The sequence below is a fragment of the Saccostrea cucullata genome, unplaced genomic scaffold, assembly GCF_032062105.1.
Source record: "Saccostrea cucullata isolate Sc308-1 unplaced genomic scaffold, CSIRO_AGI_Scuc_v1 ctg2545, whole genome shotgun sequence".
NCBI lineage: Eukaryota > Metazoa > Mollusca > Bivalvia > Ostreida > Ostreidae > Saccostrea > Saccostrea cuccullata.
In genome coordinates, this window is record NW_026922326.1 from 30523 (window position 1) to 45565 (window position 15043).

Genomic DNA, 15043 nt, shown 5'->3' on the forward strand with positions numbered 1-15043 from the left:
AAGAAAACATACAATATGGTCACTGGTGTGAATGATATTATCCGCTTTGTGTGCTAAGAATACGGTGCAACAGTTATTAAATCCAGCAGATATTTAATGAATGGAATTCCTCTTTATACTGCTTTATACCGGAAGGACGGCATACATTTGTCAGACAAAAGAACCGCCTCTCTGCTTACGGTATACCTTTACTCACAGGACTATAAATTCCACCTATTTTACAAAGTACAACTATGATCGTTGTGTTGAATTTCAATTTCAAATAAATAGGTCAATGACTTACTTTTAATGCTAGTGGCCCTTGAGTATTTCTCGGAAAATACCTAAATTTTTCACACTATGACAGATTTTTTCTTTACTCAAGAGATATTAGAAGCAACACAACTGTTTAAAAAATGAAATATTATAGTAATGGAACAGTGTTGTTTTGTAAAACGAAACGATTAGACTTTGGGCCATAAACTTAATAATCATTACAGTCTGAATTTCCTCTGACATATTTATATTTCCCCCATTTTTAATCGAATATTTTAAAAATCTGAATGACAAGAACTCTAATTTGATTATAACCTCATGTTACTTTTGTTGCCCTAATTCTAATGGTAATGATATTATATGAGGTCAAAGATCAAATTATTGAGATATGTTGTCTTGAATGGGTTCTGTTCATATTTTTGAATTTCTTTATTTCATAGCATTCAATTATTTCCAGACGTGCTGAGACGTGCTACTACCCCACACGCTGGCTGCACGAACGGTACACGAACGGTACACGGTTTGCACGAAATGCTGCACGATTTACACGAAACGCTACACAGTCTGCACGAAACTTTGCACGATCTACACGAAACGCTTTGCACGAAAAGCTGCACGGTTTACACGAAAGGCTGAACGAAACGCTTCGAACACGTTTCTCACACGCTTTGTACACGATTCTCGCACGTTTTGGCCTCGGTTTGGATTTTCTAGTCGGAATCTCTTGGACATTTTTATGAGTAATAGATTAATTACATCTAAATCTCTAGCAACTAGTTTAGCAGCTGTTTAAATTAAAATTCAATATTCACCAGTCCATACCAACCGATAGAAATATTTAATACTCTGACAGTTGTAATTAATAAATAAATAATTGTCAATTAATAATTTTGTATTTATTTATCCAGTTGTACATGTATAGAGACAAAATGCCGATATCATCCTGTACGTTGTATACATTTTATTCGCTACCTTAATCACTGCATTATAAAATATTATTTTTAATTTTTTTTCATTCATTACAAAATCTTTCTAGCCTTTTAATATTTTTACACGTAAAGGTATATAAATTAAACAAAAATTAAATTTCTTACTTCAGGTAACTACTACTCAGATTTAAGGTAAGTCACTTCTGAAATTTGTTAAATCAGGGATTTTTTGAGAAGTATATGTTGGATAAGAACTCATAAAGTGTAACTCAAAATCGCAAAGAAAATAGGGGATCAGTGTGCATTCTACTGATCTACGGTACATTTAAGTTTACCTTTTTGCACTTAAATTTCATCTCTTTGGTTAATTACTTTAACTCTTATAATTATATTTTATCAGATGTAAGCATGGCAATAAATTAAATGTTATTTTACATAAAATAGTTTGAATAATATTTATCATTAAACAAATCTTGCAAATTAATGCGCGTAAATTTTTGTGTGACCTTTTTGCACTAAAAAATAACATATTTGGGGTATAAAAAGCTTAATAGGCAATAAAAAATTTCTTATATCAAACTTTTTACGACTTCAGTGCTGATCAGTCACAAGTATCGGGTAGTTTAAAATAATGAAAGAAAAAGGTGGGGTCAGTGACGTTAATTTTAAAATATTTGTCAAAATATGTGATTTTCAGGCAAAAAATGGTGTAAATTTGATCCTTACTTATTTAATATTTTTTTCATTTTTTGGAAAAGTTTGTTGAGGGAAGGTGTAAAACTTAGTTTTAAAATAGTAATTAAGGCCTTTATTAAATATTTTTTGCAATATCAAAACGGAAAATATTCTCCGAGTAAAATTATGTTAGGCTAAATTTCCAATACATTTAAACTTTTCTAAAAAGCTGACGAGTGACACACCCAAATAATAAAAGTTTGTCTATATAATTTACACGACTAACGATTAATTAAGGACACGTTTTTATTGCAAAATGCACATGTACATAACATGTCAGTAAAAGTGCGGAAACAAATTTTGTCCAGTTATCATTTCAGTTAATATCCTTCATGTATTGGTAGAATTTATTACAGAAACAAGTGCCTGTGCAATAGAGAATACGAATTTCTATGCTCCTGAAGGAACAGGTTTAAAGTCATTGAATGTTCCTTACTCAGAATAATTCACATAACGTTTTCAAGAAAAATATCTAAAGTAAGCATTATCTATTAGAGGGAAATTCTCTTTTTGCATGTATGTAATCAGAACCCGACTAGATGTGTATTTCGAAAAAAAATTCTCAGGTGTCATTAAGCTGTGATCGCTTTTGTAAATGACCTTGATCACAGTTGAAAGGAAGGAAAGAAGAATATATTTTTAGCTCTTCTGAGCCAAAGGCTCAAAGAGCTAATGCTATGGCCATTCCTGTGGTGTGCGGTGTGCGTAAACTTTTTAAAATATGGGCCATAACTCAAGAACCCTTTGGCACATCATTTTCAAATTTGTCACAGGCTATCCTTGGCCCAAGGGCTACTATCTATACTAAAACTAGGGTTAGGACCCTTAAACAATGGGAGATAATCAGGAAAATAAACTCAAAAGTACTGTTTGCTTAAAAATCTTTTTCTCCAGAACCACCAAGCGGATTTTCAGCAAACTTACATACAAGGATCAGGATATGTTGAAAATTAAAATTTGCACGGGGAATTACCCTGGAACAAAGGGTGTGGTTTCAAGAACACTTCAAAGTTGACAAAAAATTATACTTTTGAAAAAGATTGATATTTTGCTTATTATAAAGACTAGGATGATCAAATCTTGTAAGTTGATGCATCTTAGGACTTCACATCATGTTAACTCAAAAGTAGGTCATGGTGACCTACTTTTTTCAATTTTGCGGGCATTTGTTTTGAAATTGATTTTGAGTATTTTGGACACTATAAGGCCATTGATCATCAAATTTTGTCATTTGATGCATCTTGGGTCCTCAAACAACGTCAACGTGAAAGTAGGTCACCGTATCCTTCTTTTTTTTTTTATTTTATGCCTTCTAAAACATTAAATCAGACAATGAAAGGTTTAGAATCATCAAATCTTGTGAGTTGATGTATCTTGAGGCCTTATCACATATTTATGAAAAACTATGTCACTGTGACCTACTTTTTACATTTGGCAGATATTTTTTTTTAAATTCTTTAAAAGGAATATTTTCAATACTTTCAGACATATTATCGTCAAACTTTGTCAGTTAATGCATCTTGGGTCTTCGGAAAACGTCGACCAATAAGTAGGTCACAGTGACGTTCTTTTGACATTTTATGGCTATATTTACGTATCTTGGGTATGTTTGCACGAAACGCTACACGGTTTGCACGAAACGGAAAGCGCACGAAAGTTACACGATTTTATGGAGTAGTAGCACGTCTCAGGGTCTGTTCTAATAATCTATGAGCTTTAAAACATAATATTTGCAAAATGATGTTAAAATTACATGTAATCTTTATATCTTTATATTGTTCTAAATATTGCAAGCAATAATAAATTTTGACAAAAATGAAAAATAAAAAATTTAGTCCGAATTTCCTCTTTAATAACTTTTCTTTTAATCTTTGTTCCGATTTATTATGTTCCCCAAACGGAGTTTGGGAACATATTGTTTTTACTCGGTTTCTTATTATTATTATTATTATTATTCTTTTTTTTCTTATTTGTTCTCCGGTACTTTTTTGTCCGGAAGTGTTCTCAGAAACTGTTCACCCAAATTAGTTAAAACCTTTTTAGGGTTAATAGGTGTGTAGTGTAGGTGTGCGGAACGAAGGTCATTTTGCGCGCATGCGCCTGCACGTGCGTGCGCGTGATATGAGTGAAATGACTGATATACTTAATAAAGCTATAACTTTTACATTTTTTAATAAAATTATTTTAAACTCATTATATAAAGATATATTAATAGTGTAGATAATGTGACACTGTCAAATTAGCACGAACTCACGCGCATGCACGTGCGCTTTGCTCTGATTGGCTGAAACAAAAATCTCAATATCTTCTCTGTTTTTTGCCGAAATGCTTTGAAATTTAAGACATAGGCATGCTTTAGGATATCCTACAATACGGTATATAAGAATTTTCATCAAATCACGCGCATGCATGTGCACTGCTATCTGATTGGCTTAAACTTTAAATGGCTATAACTCCCTTGTTTTCAACTAAACAGCATGGGATTTAGAACATAAACAAACTTAATGGACTCCTAGAAGAAGGTATGGTCATGATGAACATGCTTACACGTGCATGAACATGCGCTTAGCTCTGATTGGCTGAAACAAAAATCTCAATATCTTTTTTGTTTTTTGACGAAATGCTTTGAAATTTAAAACATAGGCATGCTTTAGGATATCCTACAATATGATATATAATAATTTTCATCCAATCACGCGCATGCACGTGCGCTGCAATCTAATTGGCTGAAACTTTAAATGGCAATAACTCCCTTGGTTTTCAACCAAACAGGATGGGATTCAGAACATAGATAGATATTGTAGACTCCCACAACAGGGAATGGTCATCATGCACATGCATGCACGTGCGTGCACGTGAAATGAGTAAAATTCAAAATACACTAGATTAAACATATTTTTGGATTAAATGCTGTAATATTTAGCATATTAAAATATATCAGTAGTGTAGACAAGATGATATGGTCATTATGCACATGCATTCATATGCGCATGCGTGCAATGCTGAAATTGAATACTTCTGGTAAAACTTTGTTTAAGTCTTGAATGTATTGCGTTTGTCTTATTTAATGAAGCTTACAGGGAATAAGGCACCAAAAGGGAGGTGGGGAGCGTTTGTGGAACATCTGTAACGGTTCCCGTTACAATTAGCCCTAGTTTTCTTTGAATAGTAAAATATCAAATTTTTAAATTGATATTGAGGTAAAACTTGGTTATTTATCCATTTAGACCATTTTTTATTATATATATATTATTATTTATTCTATTTCCTTTCTGTTTTTTGAAACCTGAGTAAACGTCATCCTTAAACTTTTAAGAACATGTGTCAATTCTGAAGCAGATCAGATGCAACCTCCGCCCGTGTCCATGAAGTTTTCATCCTATTTCTACTGTGGAGAACAAGGCCATTCATCCCAAAATTACCGATATGGTAGCAAAGTAGACTGTTGGTATTGTAGGGAACCTTGACAAAAACAAAAGTTTTGTCCATACTAGAATAGGGGCAATGAATGTCAGGCCGAAGATACAGAAAATATTTCCTAAAGTCTACAATTTTTTTTTTTAACTCTCCAAACTGTATGTTCAAAATGTAACAAAATATTATGTCTATGCGTTGTAAAATATTCTCCCATCGGTGAAAATACTCAGATAAAATATGCATTTCCTAAATAGAAATCCCGTAAAGCTACGCAAATATCTATGACTGTGAAAGACTTGATTCAAACAAAACTACAGGCATAACAAATAAATATACTCCGGTGAACACTGGATTTGGTCTTGTTAAAAAGGGTTTGCGTTTTGGAAAGAGCTAGCTTTACTTAATGCATAAAATGGCCCTGTCTTTATATCAATTAATTATTACCTTCTTTCCCATTTCATATATCAAATTAAGAAGACACTTGGTGTTTTTATATCCTACAATACAATTTTCTTTTTGATAATCCAGATATTGGAAAACAGGCACTGAGAAATTGCAAGGTTCATGAAATTTGCAGAAAAAATACGCATTTGACAACCTTCAACAAATAATTTGAATATGAGCACAGCCCGGGATCCAAAAAACTTTAACATGTTTTTTGATCCACAGAAAGAGATCTTTTATTATGTCTTTGCATATTCTGGATTAAAGGTTGTGCCGTACATGAACTATTAAAAAAAATACTTCAACTTTAGGCCCTTTTCAAAGAAATTTACGGGATATAGGAAATGTCATTCTATGACATCATAATAACATGACAAGAGGGAAAATTACGTCGATAGTGACTAATAGATACACTCAAAGTGATAAAACTGCATTTGCAACCTAAAATCAGCGGTTTTGATTTTTCAGAAATTCTGATGGCCAAATAAGGCCCAAATTGGCTCTTGCTCTTTTTTCATCCTGTTCTAAAATTGGATGAACTGAAATTAATGCAACAACATGGACGATCTATGGATGTGTGCGGTTTTCTGAGGAATTTTTTACAGGACCATATTAGTGATTCAAATTTCAGTATAGATTCATTAGATTGCCATATACTTGAAAGAAAAGAAAGACAAAGTAAGGCAGGTGATATAATTGTAATTTATATCTCAAATGATTTATCCTATAAACGTCGAACAGATTTAGAAATCAATAACATTGAGAGAATATTGTTAGAATTCATATTTCATACATCTGCACCCTCCTGCTGGGTGGATGACCCTAGCGAGAGAGATGAATTGTGCCCCCTGCTGTGATGACCAAGAAGATGGATTGGAGATAACGAACAATATTCAATCTCAAGGTCCACAAAACAATACAAAATAGAAGTAGAGCAACCCCGGACCTCCAAAACAGAGGTGAGATCAGGTTCCATAGAGGGGTGAGCATCCCCTGCTGACCGGTCACACCCGCCGTGTGTTTATTGTCATGATCAGGAAATAACGGAAAAATCTGTCGTCAATTCAGTGTATAAATAATGGACTAACGATTGGTATGAAAAACGTCAGTCAGCATTTGACTCAATGATAAATTGTATTTGCTGACAAGGTCATTGTATCGACCATAGAACTTATGAAATAATATTTACAGGTGACTTTAATATAGATCGGCTTAAAAACCCCTCAATCTTGGACATCTGCTCTAGAAGAATTTGGATTTTCTCAGCTAATTACCACACCTGCTAGAATAACTAATACTCCATTTCCCCTTATTGATCGTTTCTACACTACCCAACTTGATGACATCCGCGAAATTCAAGTACCACCCATAGCTTTCTCTGACCATTACCCTGTTTATGCAAGGCGTATATATAACAATGCAGCGTAAGGGAAAACGAGCTGGAATTCAATACAGAGATTTGCAGAATTTTAATAAGGAAGACTTTCTCTCAATAAGCATGCTAAGGTAAAAAAAACTAAATGTGTAAAACCTGATTCTCATCCAAAATGGTAAATCCAAGAAATTAATGATGCTAGACAATTACGAGATTATTATCATCAACATGAAGACTTTGATGATTTTCGACATTGGAGGAAAAAAGTTACACTTTTGATTAATATGTAAAATGTATTTTTTACAAACCAGGCCCCGAGGTTATAAAACTTTTTGGAGTTCAAATACGTGCTCAAACTCAACATCCATACTCCAAATTCACATTCACAAAGTAGAGGTTATAAAAAAAATACTATACTCAAACTCCTACGGAGTACGAACTCAAGAATGTTCAAGTATGCTCCAAACCAACCTCAGGGTCAATCTCAAGTGTCTTGTTTTGGGTTCTTTCACCCCATCTACCGGTTTGCATGATCCATTTGTGTTGGGTCCATACAATGTACGCCATAATTCGTGTTCGCTATACATATTGACAATCGTAAAAATGTGATGCCTGCATTATCATAAATGATTGAATTTTAGTAATTTCTTTTTATTTGTTATTTAAATAATCTAATATGTAAATTTAACTGTTTAGTACAGTCGTTTGACTGATTCCGAACCACAGGCACTTAATGAATGGATAGTGTAACAACCCAACCCCCCTTCCCCCCGCAGTTTCTCAGAATTTTTATTAAACCCAAAAACTTGTCTGAAATACATGCCCTTTTTATACTAGTATACCATGTAAGGCCAAACTCTTAATCTTATCAAAAGCGGAGAATAATATCAAATATCGAAATGTAAAAATGATAGACTATATAGGATATCATGTATTTTTGATAAGGTTTTGGTCTAATAGAAATTTTCAGAAGTGATGGGGGGTGGGGTGTTACATAATCCATTTGCCAGGTGTCTGTGTTCAGAAAAATGAACTGATTCGGTACAAAAATATATGACAGTATTATTTCAAATCTAAGTTTCAGCCTTTCACAAAGTGTTTTTTAAAAGAATCTTTTACTCTAAATTTGATCTAATGCTATACAATATTATACATGTACATTATCTATTATTCAAGAGTATACCATCGATTAATTTACAAGTTAATTGTTTGTTTTTTTTTTTTCAATTTTTCATTTATACTGAGCGTTTAATAATATTAAAATTAAAATATAAACAAACATTGATGAAACTCAATAAAATCAAAGAAATTTTTGAAAAGTTAACTTAATTCATAATTTTTATAACCTCAAATTTAGAAACGTACTCAGCGGAGTTCATACTCGGAGTTTGGAGTTTGAGTTGTAGTATGAGTACGCTTTAAGTTTTATAACCTCAGGCCCCGCAGTCACCAAAATTCCTCAACCTCAACCTCAATACTCAACTCAAACCCCTTGAGGTTTCCCTAACTGAGGATTTCCTCAATTCACCGTCACCAAACAGACTGAGTATCACCTCAATAGAGGTGATTTTTTTCCCCTCAACTCTGTTGAGTTGTTACATCAATAACATCGCGCACTTTCGCGGAATTTTTACGTAATGACTTTACGCAATAAATATCTGTCGTCTGTGTGTTATTTTGGTATGGAAATGGCTGAGAAAGACATAATTGGGTTGATATCAGGGGGTAAAAGGAAACGGGGGGCTAATTGGACCAGCGAGGAGGAGATAACTTTAATTGAAGAGGTTTTAAAATTCGAACAACAACTATTTGGAAAGATGAAAGGGGCGGGGTTAAAAGAAAACATGGAAAGGTAAAAGAAGAAACTTGGAAGTCCATCACTGACACACTGAATTTGTGAGTACTGTTATATCAATCTGAATTCACTTACTTTTTGTTTTGACCATGACCAGAAGATTCTCGCTGTGATCTCCCTTTGTAGGTGTAAACACAAATTTTATCCCAGTATATTCCAGTCCTAAATTAATACGGACAATGTTTTCTGTTCGTAACTGTAAATGCCCACAGTTAATCAAAATTCCTCCGGTATTTTAATAAAAACTCATCTTAAACAGCATCACATATGTTGGTTACATCTTATATGTCGTGTATTATATACCATTTCTGGTCACAACGACGAAAGCGGGTGGGGGCTCAAATATCTGTACAAACCACTTCAGACCGAGGCTTCAGACATTAATAATATTGGGGATTAAAGAAATTCATTTTAAAATCAAAAATCAAGTCCCAAATGGGGGGGGGGGGGATAATTTGACCATCCTACAGATTTTTCCAATATTAGGATACAAGAAAACGAATATAAATGACTACAAAATATATTTTTTTAAATAAACAAAACAAAAATATAACTATTTAAATAAACAAAATATAATTATGTTTAAGTATATTCTATGTGATTATCCACTATAATATTTAAAAAAAAAATGTTACACTAATTAAAATTAGATGTCAAATTTGTCAAACACAAATTAGAATTTATCAATGTTTTGTTTTTAATTTCATTTATACAGACAATTTAAAAACGACAGAACATCTGACTCCATCTACAAAAAGTATGATAACATCAAACAGAGAGGTAAAATATTATTACCTTTTTTTTTTTAGAGTTGAGCAAAGTTTTTTTTTGGAAATATTTATCAATGAGAAATGTTTAAAATAGCCATCAATTGTAGCAAAAGAGAACATTGATGACATACGCAGGCCCAAGACTGGGGGAGGTCCACCATCAGCGCCCCTAACTCAGGCAGAGGAGGCATTGTACCAGGCGATGGATACTCGACCCAACATTGTTGGCCTGGTGGGAAGCATTGATACCGATGGTAATTTAAACAATGTCACTTATGTAAGAGGCAGAACTTTGCCAGAGTAAAATTCTCCTTCTCTAGTAGAGTTAAGAATTTAAAAAGATGTCATATTTTGGGACCGCGGAAAACTTTAAACATTCAATATACATGTACCTTGTAATTATAGAACCAATAACATCTGTCCAAACACAAGAGTTAGCAGAAGTTGTTGAAGGAACCGGTGATGCTTCAACATCAAAGAGCTCCGGTTTAAGTTTATCATTTAGTACAAATTCAGGTAAGATACCTATCATTTTAAAAATATATTAACATTAATCTTTGATAAAATGGTACATACGCAAGTACTGTGTATATATTTGCATTTATATTTTTTGTGAAAGATGTACGGCCTAAAGAGAAGAAGAGGAGGATGGCACCACGAGAGATCTTGTATGATCTAGATATAAAAAATAGTAAACTTGAAAATGAAAAGCTGACACAACAAATAAACAAGCTTGTTCAAGAACAAAAGAAATTAGCCTTAGAGGAGAAAAAATTGCAAACGGAGATTGAAATGCTTGAGATTAAAAAATCATATTTATTGTGTAAATTAAGTTCTGAATTTCCAGAATTCATCATAAACCCTGTGTGTCAATGACTTACTACTTTTGAGAGGCTCTGAATAGATCACAAACTCTTGAATTGGGATCAGTAAATGTGAAATATTTATTTTTTAAACAATAAATAAACGCATGTACTTCAGTATATCAAATGAAATTCTGAAACATATGTCACTATAAACCGTCAACCACTTGAAAATGACCTGAAATAGACAAAAAATGTTATATAAATAATCATTTGTCATTGGTTGAATCAATGTATAGTTTTATACATACAAGTAAGTTGTGTGATCTTCGGTATTATGAATTCAAAAATATGCAAGTGTTTATGAATATGTGCATACCTACATGTAGCTCTACCCGAAATACGTCTGTGCGATATAGTCTCGCAAGTGACTTCCCTCTGGAGAATTGCACACAACTTGATGGGCCGTCGGATCAAATGCATCCTCTTGCTGGTCCAATCTATCCATCACATCACCAGTTCGAATCCCAAGATTATGAAGGATGACGCAAGCGACAACGTATGCTACTGCCTGTTCAGGGGCCGTTCTGTAAAAAAAAAAATAGATTTGAATTTTTACTTAATTAGATGTATTTTGATTGTGGTAGTCCCCAAGAGATGGCCGTCAATATTTTTAGTTGGAGCTAATATGAAATATTTAGACGGTTTATCTGTTAAAAAAATATAGAGGGTATTATTTACTGAATATAGCAAAATATGTTTTTTTAGAAGTTGCATGTATTTCATCTAAATAATGCAAAGCTTCTTTACCTCAGAGTTCCTTGAAGACAGGAAAACCTCCGTTTCAGAATACCAAAACTCTGCTCAATAAGAACTCTGGTTCGACACAGAGATGCATTAAATCATTGGTGAGCGTTTGTCTGCGGGTTGAGGTATGGTGTCATTAAATAGCGTCGACAGGGGTATCCAGAATCGCCCAACAAAATGCCATTGTGTTCACCTAAACGTACAAGAGTTTCTTAATTGAATTTCTAGAATATAATAACCTTCAACATTTCAAATTTATTTCCCTTCTCCATCGATAAACAAATGGATCAATATTTTTTAGTAAAATATTAATAAAGTTGTTTACCTCTTTCGAATTGTCGACAAAGGAATGATTCCCGCCAAATCCTGCTATCATGGACACTACCGGGCCAGCTGGAACACACACTCGTGAATTGGAAGTTGGCATCACAAACCATCTATTTGAAATCAAAATGAAACCCTAACTTTTTAAGATTGCTGATAAATTGCATATAATGCTGCAAAGTTAAAGAATTTAAATAAAAATAATATTGATATGCAGTCTCGAAGCATCAGAAGGGGTGTGGGAGGCAACTTTTTGTTGCAGTATAGTCAGATAAATATGATTTAGTAATTAGGAGTTCAAACGACTTTTAAAATAAAATTCTGCTTATCAAGTCCTTTTTTCAGGGGAATAGATTTTTTCATTGGCTGCCCCTTTCAAAGACGACGCTCATACAATGAAGCGCATTGAAGTGGTAAAATTTTTCGTTTGGTTGAACGGTTCTGAGTCATGTTTTAAACGTCAATTACAAGATAATGACACGCCCATATTTTTAGAAACGAGAAAGAAATATTCGTGGTAATGTTTTATATTAGGAATTTAGGACACCCCATTCTTCGCGACAAGCAATATGAGTTACACTGAAATGGAGCTTTAGAAAAAGTAGAAGAGAGAGATAGAGACTCTCCGCTTTTGTAAAACACAAATTGCAACGAATATGTACATATTTTTGAACTTATCATGTCTTTTGAAGTTACCACAACACATCTTTTGGTCGAACACGTGTTTACTCGGTATTTATTTAAACCGTCAATTTCATTGGCTATTATATTTATGGAAAACCTGTTCTACAGGTATTCGAATAAACAAATTGACCGTTTTATCCATTTCTAAAGAAATGGGCGTGTCATAAGATGACAATAAACATTCTAAAGATAGCTCAAAACGTTCCATTCGAACGGAAAATTTTACCACTTCAATGCGCTTCATTGTATCACTGCATGATGTTTTGATTAAATAGTCTATAACTTCAACATTGGAAGCATTTGATATGAGATAAAACAACAAAGAAAATAAAGAAGAAATAAAATACTGACCTGTACATTCAAAGAATGGAATCCCTTTCTATTCACAAAATCCGGTTCATTTTCAGTTGGAGCCATAATTCTAATGAATGTTCCATCAACGCATCCCAGTGTGTTCGGGAATCCTGTGTAAATTCATTATATAATGTATAATGTTTAAGTTTTATTTATTGAAGAGTCTAACTTACAATGTGTGGTAAAATAGTACATATATAGATATGACATCCCTTTAAATAAACATAGTCATAAACAGAGGTGTGATCTTGAAAAGGCGAGGGGAGGGGGGGGGGGCAGTTTAAGGTCGGGGTAGAGGCCCATCGCCATACACAAAAAATGATTTATTAAATCTTTTAAATCGTGCAGGGGGGGGGGGTCAAATCTTATCACACACACACACGCAAAAGACTGAAATAGATAACGAATGATTCAATTTACCGATTCATTACCATATATAATTATTTCATTTTTCATCAAAACACTATAGGTCAGCATGTTGGTATAAAATTATGAAATTGCAAAGTATTGGGAAAATTATAATAAACTATGAAGTAACTGAAGATATAATCAGTGATGGCATAATTTCAGCTGTTCTCAAAATGGAGTACAAGTTGCGGGGAAAAAAAATTGTTGTAAACTTTTATTATAGAACAGCATCCTAAATATTGTACAGGGTGTGGTCATGAAAAATATCAAGACCCGTAATTGCTCTCTAGTTTCATATATATTAAGAATAATTAGAGAGTTTAAACTAAATTATATTGTAAAGATGAAAGACAGTTAAATCCTGTTTTCTCCTACCCTACCCCACCCCCCAAAAAACAAGAAGAGATGAAATCAATGTTAAGTGAAGTCAATCATTAAAAAAAACCTCATGAAAGTTAGATCTGAGTTTAGGGAAATGGATTGTAACAATGCCGGTAAGTGTATCAAGTGTATTTACAAATCTTACATTTGAGTTAAGTGTGTCTTCATACAAGATTAATTTCAGCATTTAAAGCCAATTCACGTTCAGAGCCGGTTAAAATTTGCAAGATTTAATAAAATAAAAAAAGATAGGCACTTTAGGGGTTCAAACAAATAACAAATCTCAAGTATCCTGTAAAACTTACAAAACAGTGGTCAGAATTTTGAAAGTAAAATTATTTAGGACAATGTTGGGAAACACTTGGGGAATTAACATTACAGGATTATTATTTTGCCATAGTAACTGTTGGATACTTCTGACTAAAAAAAAAATTGAATAAATGCTGATTAAAATGATATATAATATATGTAGCTTGTGTTTTTTATCTATCTGTCTTTAGATGTGTGACATATATTGTGAAACACCCTGTACATGCACGAAATCGAAAAGAACGAGTTATCCTTCCTACATGTAAATTTTGAAAGAGAAAGTAGAAAAGAAAACAAAACGACGAACAACATACCGGCAATTTTGATGAACTCTTGCTTCGTTTTCCGTGCTTGTTCGTCTCTAGGGAAAACAATGAATTGTTGTCTGACAGTAAGGATGGCATTAGTGACTGATCTACAACATCTACCGACAGTTGACTCAGACACATTCATGCTATCACCTATTAGTTTATGATAGGCGCCTGTCGCAAAGAACCTCAGACACACGAAGAGCTGTAAAAGCGGAGGTAAGGCATTGTTTTTTGTACTATCTATCAAAGTCCCACCTATCAAATCCAGTAAATACACGACTGAAGCCTGCCTAAATCGATAGCGGTCAAAAAGTTCATCGTCTGTGTAGGCTTCTAAGGGGTTCAGTCGATCTCGTATCACCCTTTTTGACGGTCGATTGCGATATCTCCGAAACCTACGTCGTCTACGACGTCTGCCAGCCATGTTAAATTTGCTTGAGGAAATATTTAAGGTTGCTATGAAGCTATCCTTAAATATTTGAGGATTTCCTCAGGATAATCCCTCAATTTTTTTTGGTGACGGTGACTTGAGGGTGAGATGAGATATTTGAGGGAAAACCTCAGAGTTGAGGCTGAGTGTTGAGTTGAGGGATGTTGGTGACGGCGGGGCCAGGGCCAGTAATTGAGGAGAGCTCTAATACTAGAGAAATATGGAACTCTCTCAATCATTTAGCTTATAAGTCAAAAAATATTTCTCCCACTCTTATTAAAGACAATGGATCAGAAACGATTTACAACGCATGGTTAATGTTTTTAATTAGCATTTCACAAGAATTTCTGGCGATGTATTAACAAAAACTTAAAAACAAAGCTTAAATTCCCAAAAATTAAAAGAATTCACGAAGTCCAAACTCAATGATGAAAATGTGTTTAGCTTACTTC

General features: G+C 33.6%; 1 protein-coding gene and 1 pseudogene across 1 annotated transcript; one reads left to right on the forward strand and one right to left on the reverse strand.

Annotated features, from left to right (window-relative positions):
- Positions 1–8843: 8843 nt before the first annotated feature.
- Positions 8844–10656, forward strand: LOC134261620 (uncharacterized; annotated as a pseudogene).
- On the reverse strand, positions 10608–14585 carry LOC134261622 (putative nuclease HARBI1). The gene is made up of 7 exons (XM_062744043.1): positions 14165–14585; positions 12750–12862; positions 11716–11827; positions 11489–11583; positions 11394–11425; positions 10963–11170; positions 10608–10821 (listed from the first exon to the last, which is right to left on the reverse strand). Exons 1-6 carry the CDS (start codon positions 14583–14585, stop codon positions 10975–10977), a joined length of 969 nt encoding a protein of 322 aa, XP_062600027.1. The 3' UTR covers positions 10608–10821; positions 10963–10974.
- Positions 14586–15043: the final 458 nt, after the last annotated feature.

Bases quoted from the DNA above. Each gene is read 5' to 3' on its own strand.
- LOC134261622 (XM_062744043.1), bottom strand. From the start codon at position 14,585: ATGGCTGGCAGACGTCGTAGACGACGTAGGTTTCGGAGATATCGCAAT. The intron at 12,863-14,164 runs GTATGTTGTTCG...GAATTTACACAG, and splicing joins AGAGTTCATCAAAATTGCCG to GATTCCCGAACACACTGGGA. The intron at 11,426-11,488 runs TGATTTAATGCA...GGTATTCTGAAA, and splicing joins CGCAGACAAACGCTCACCAA to CGGAGGTTTTCCTGTCTTCA.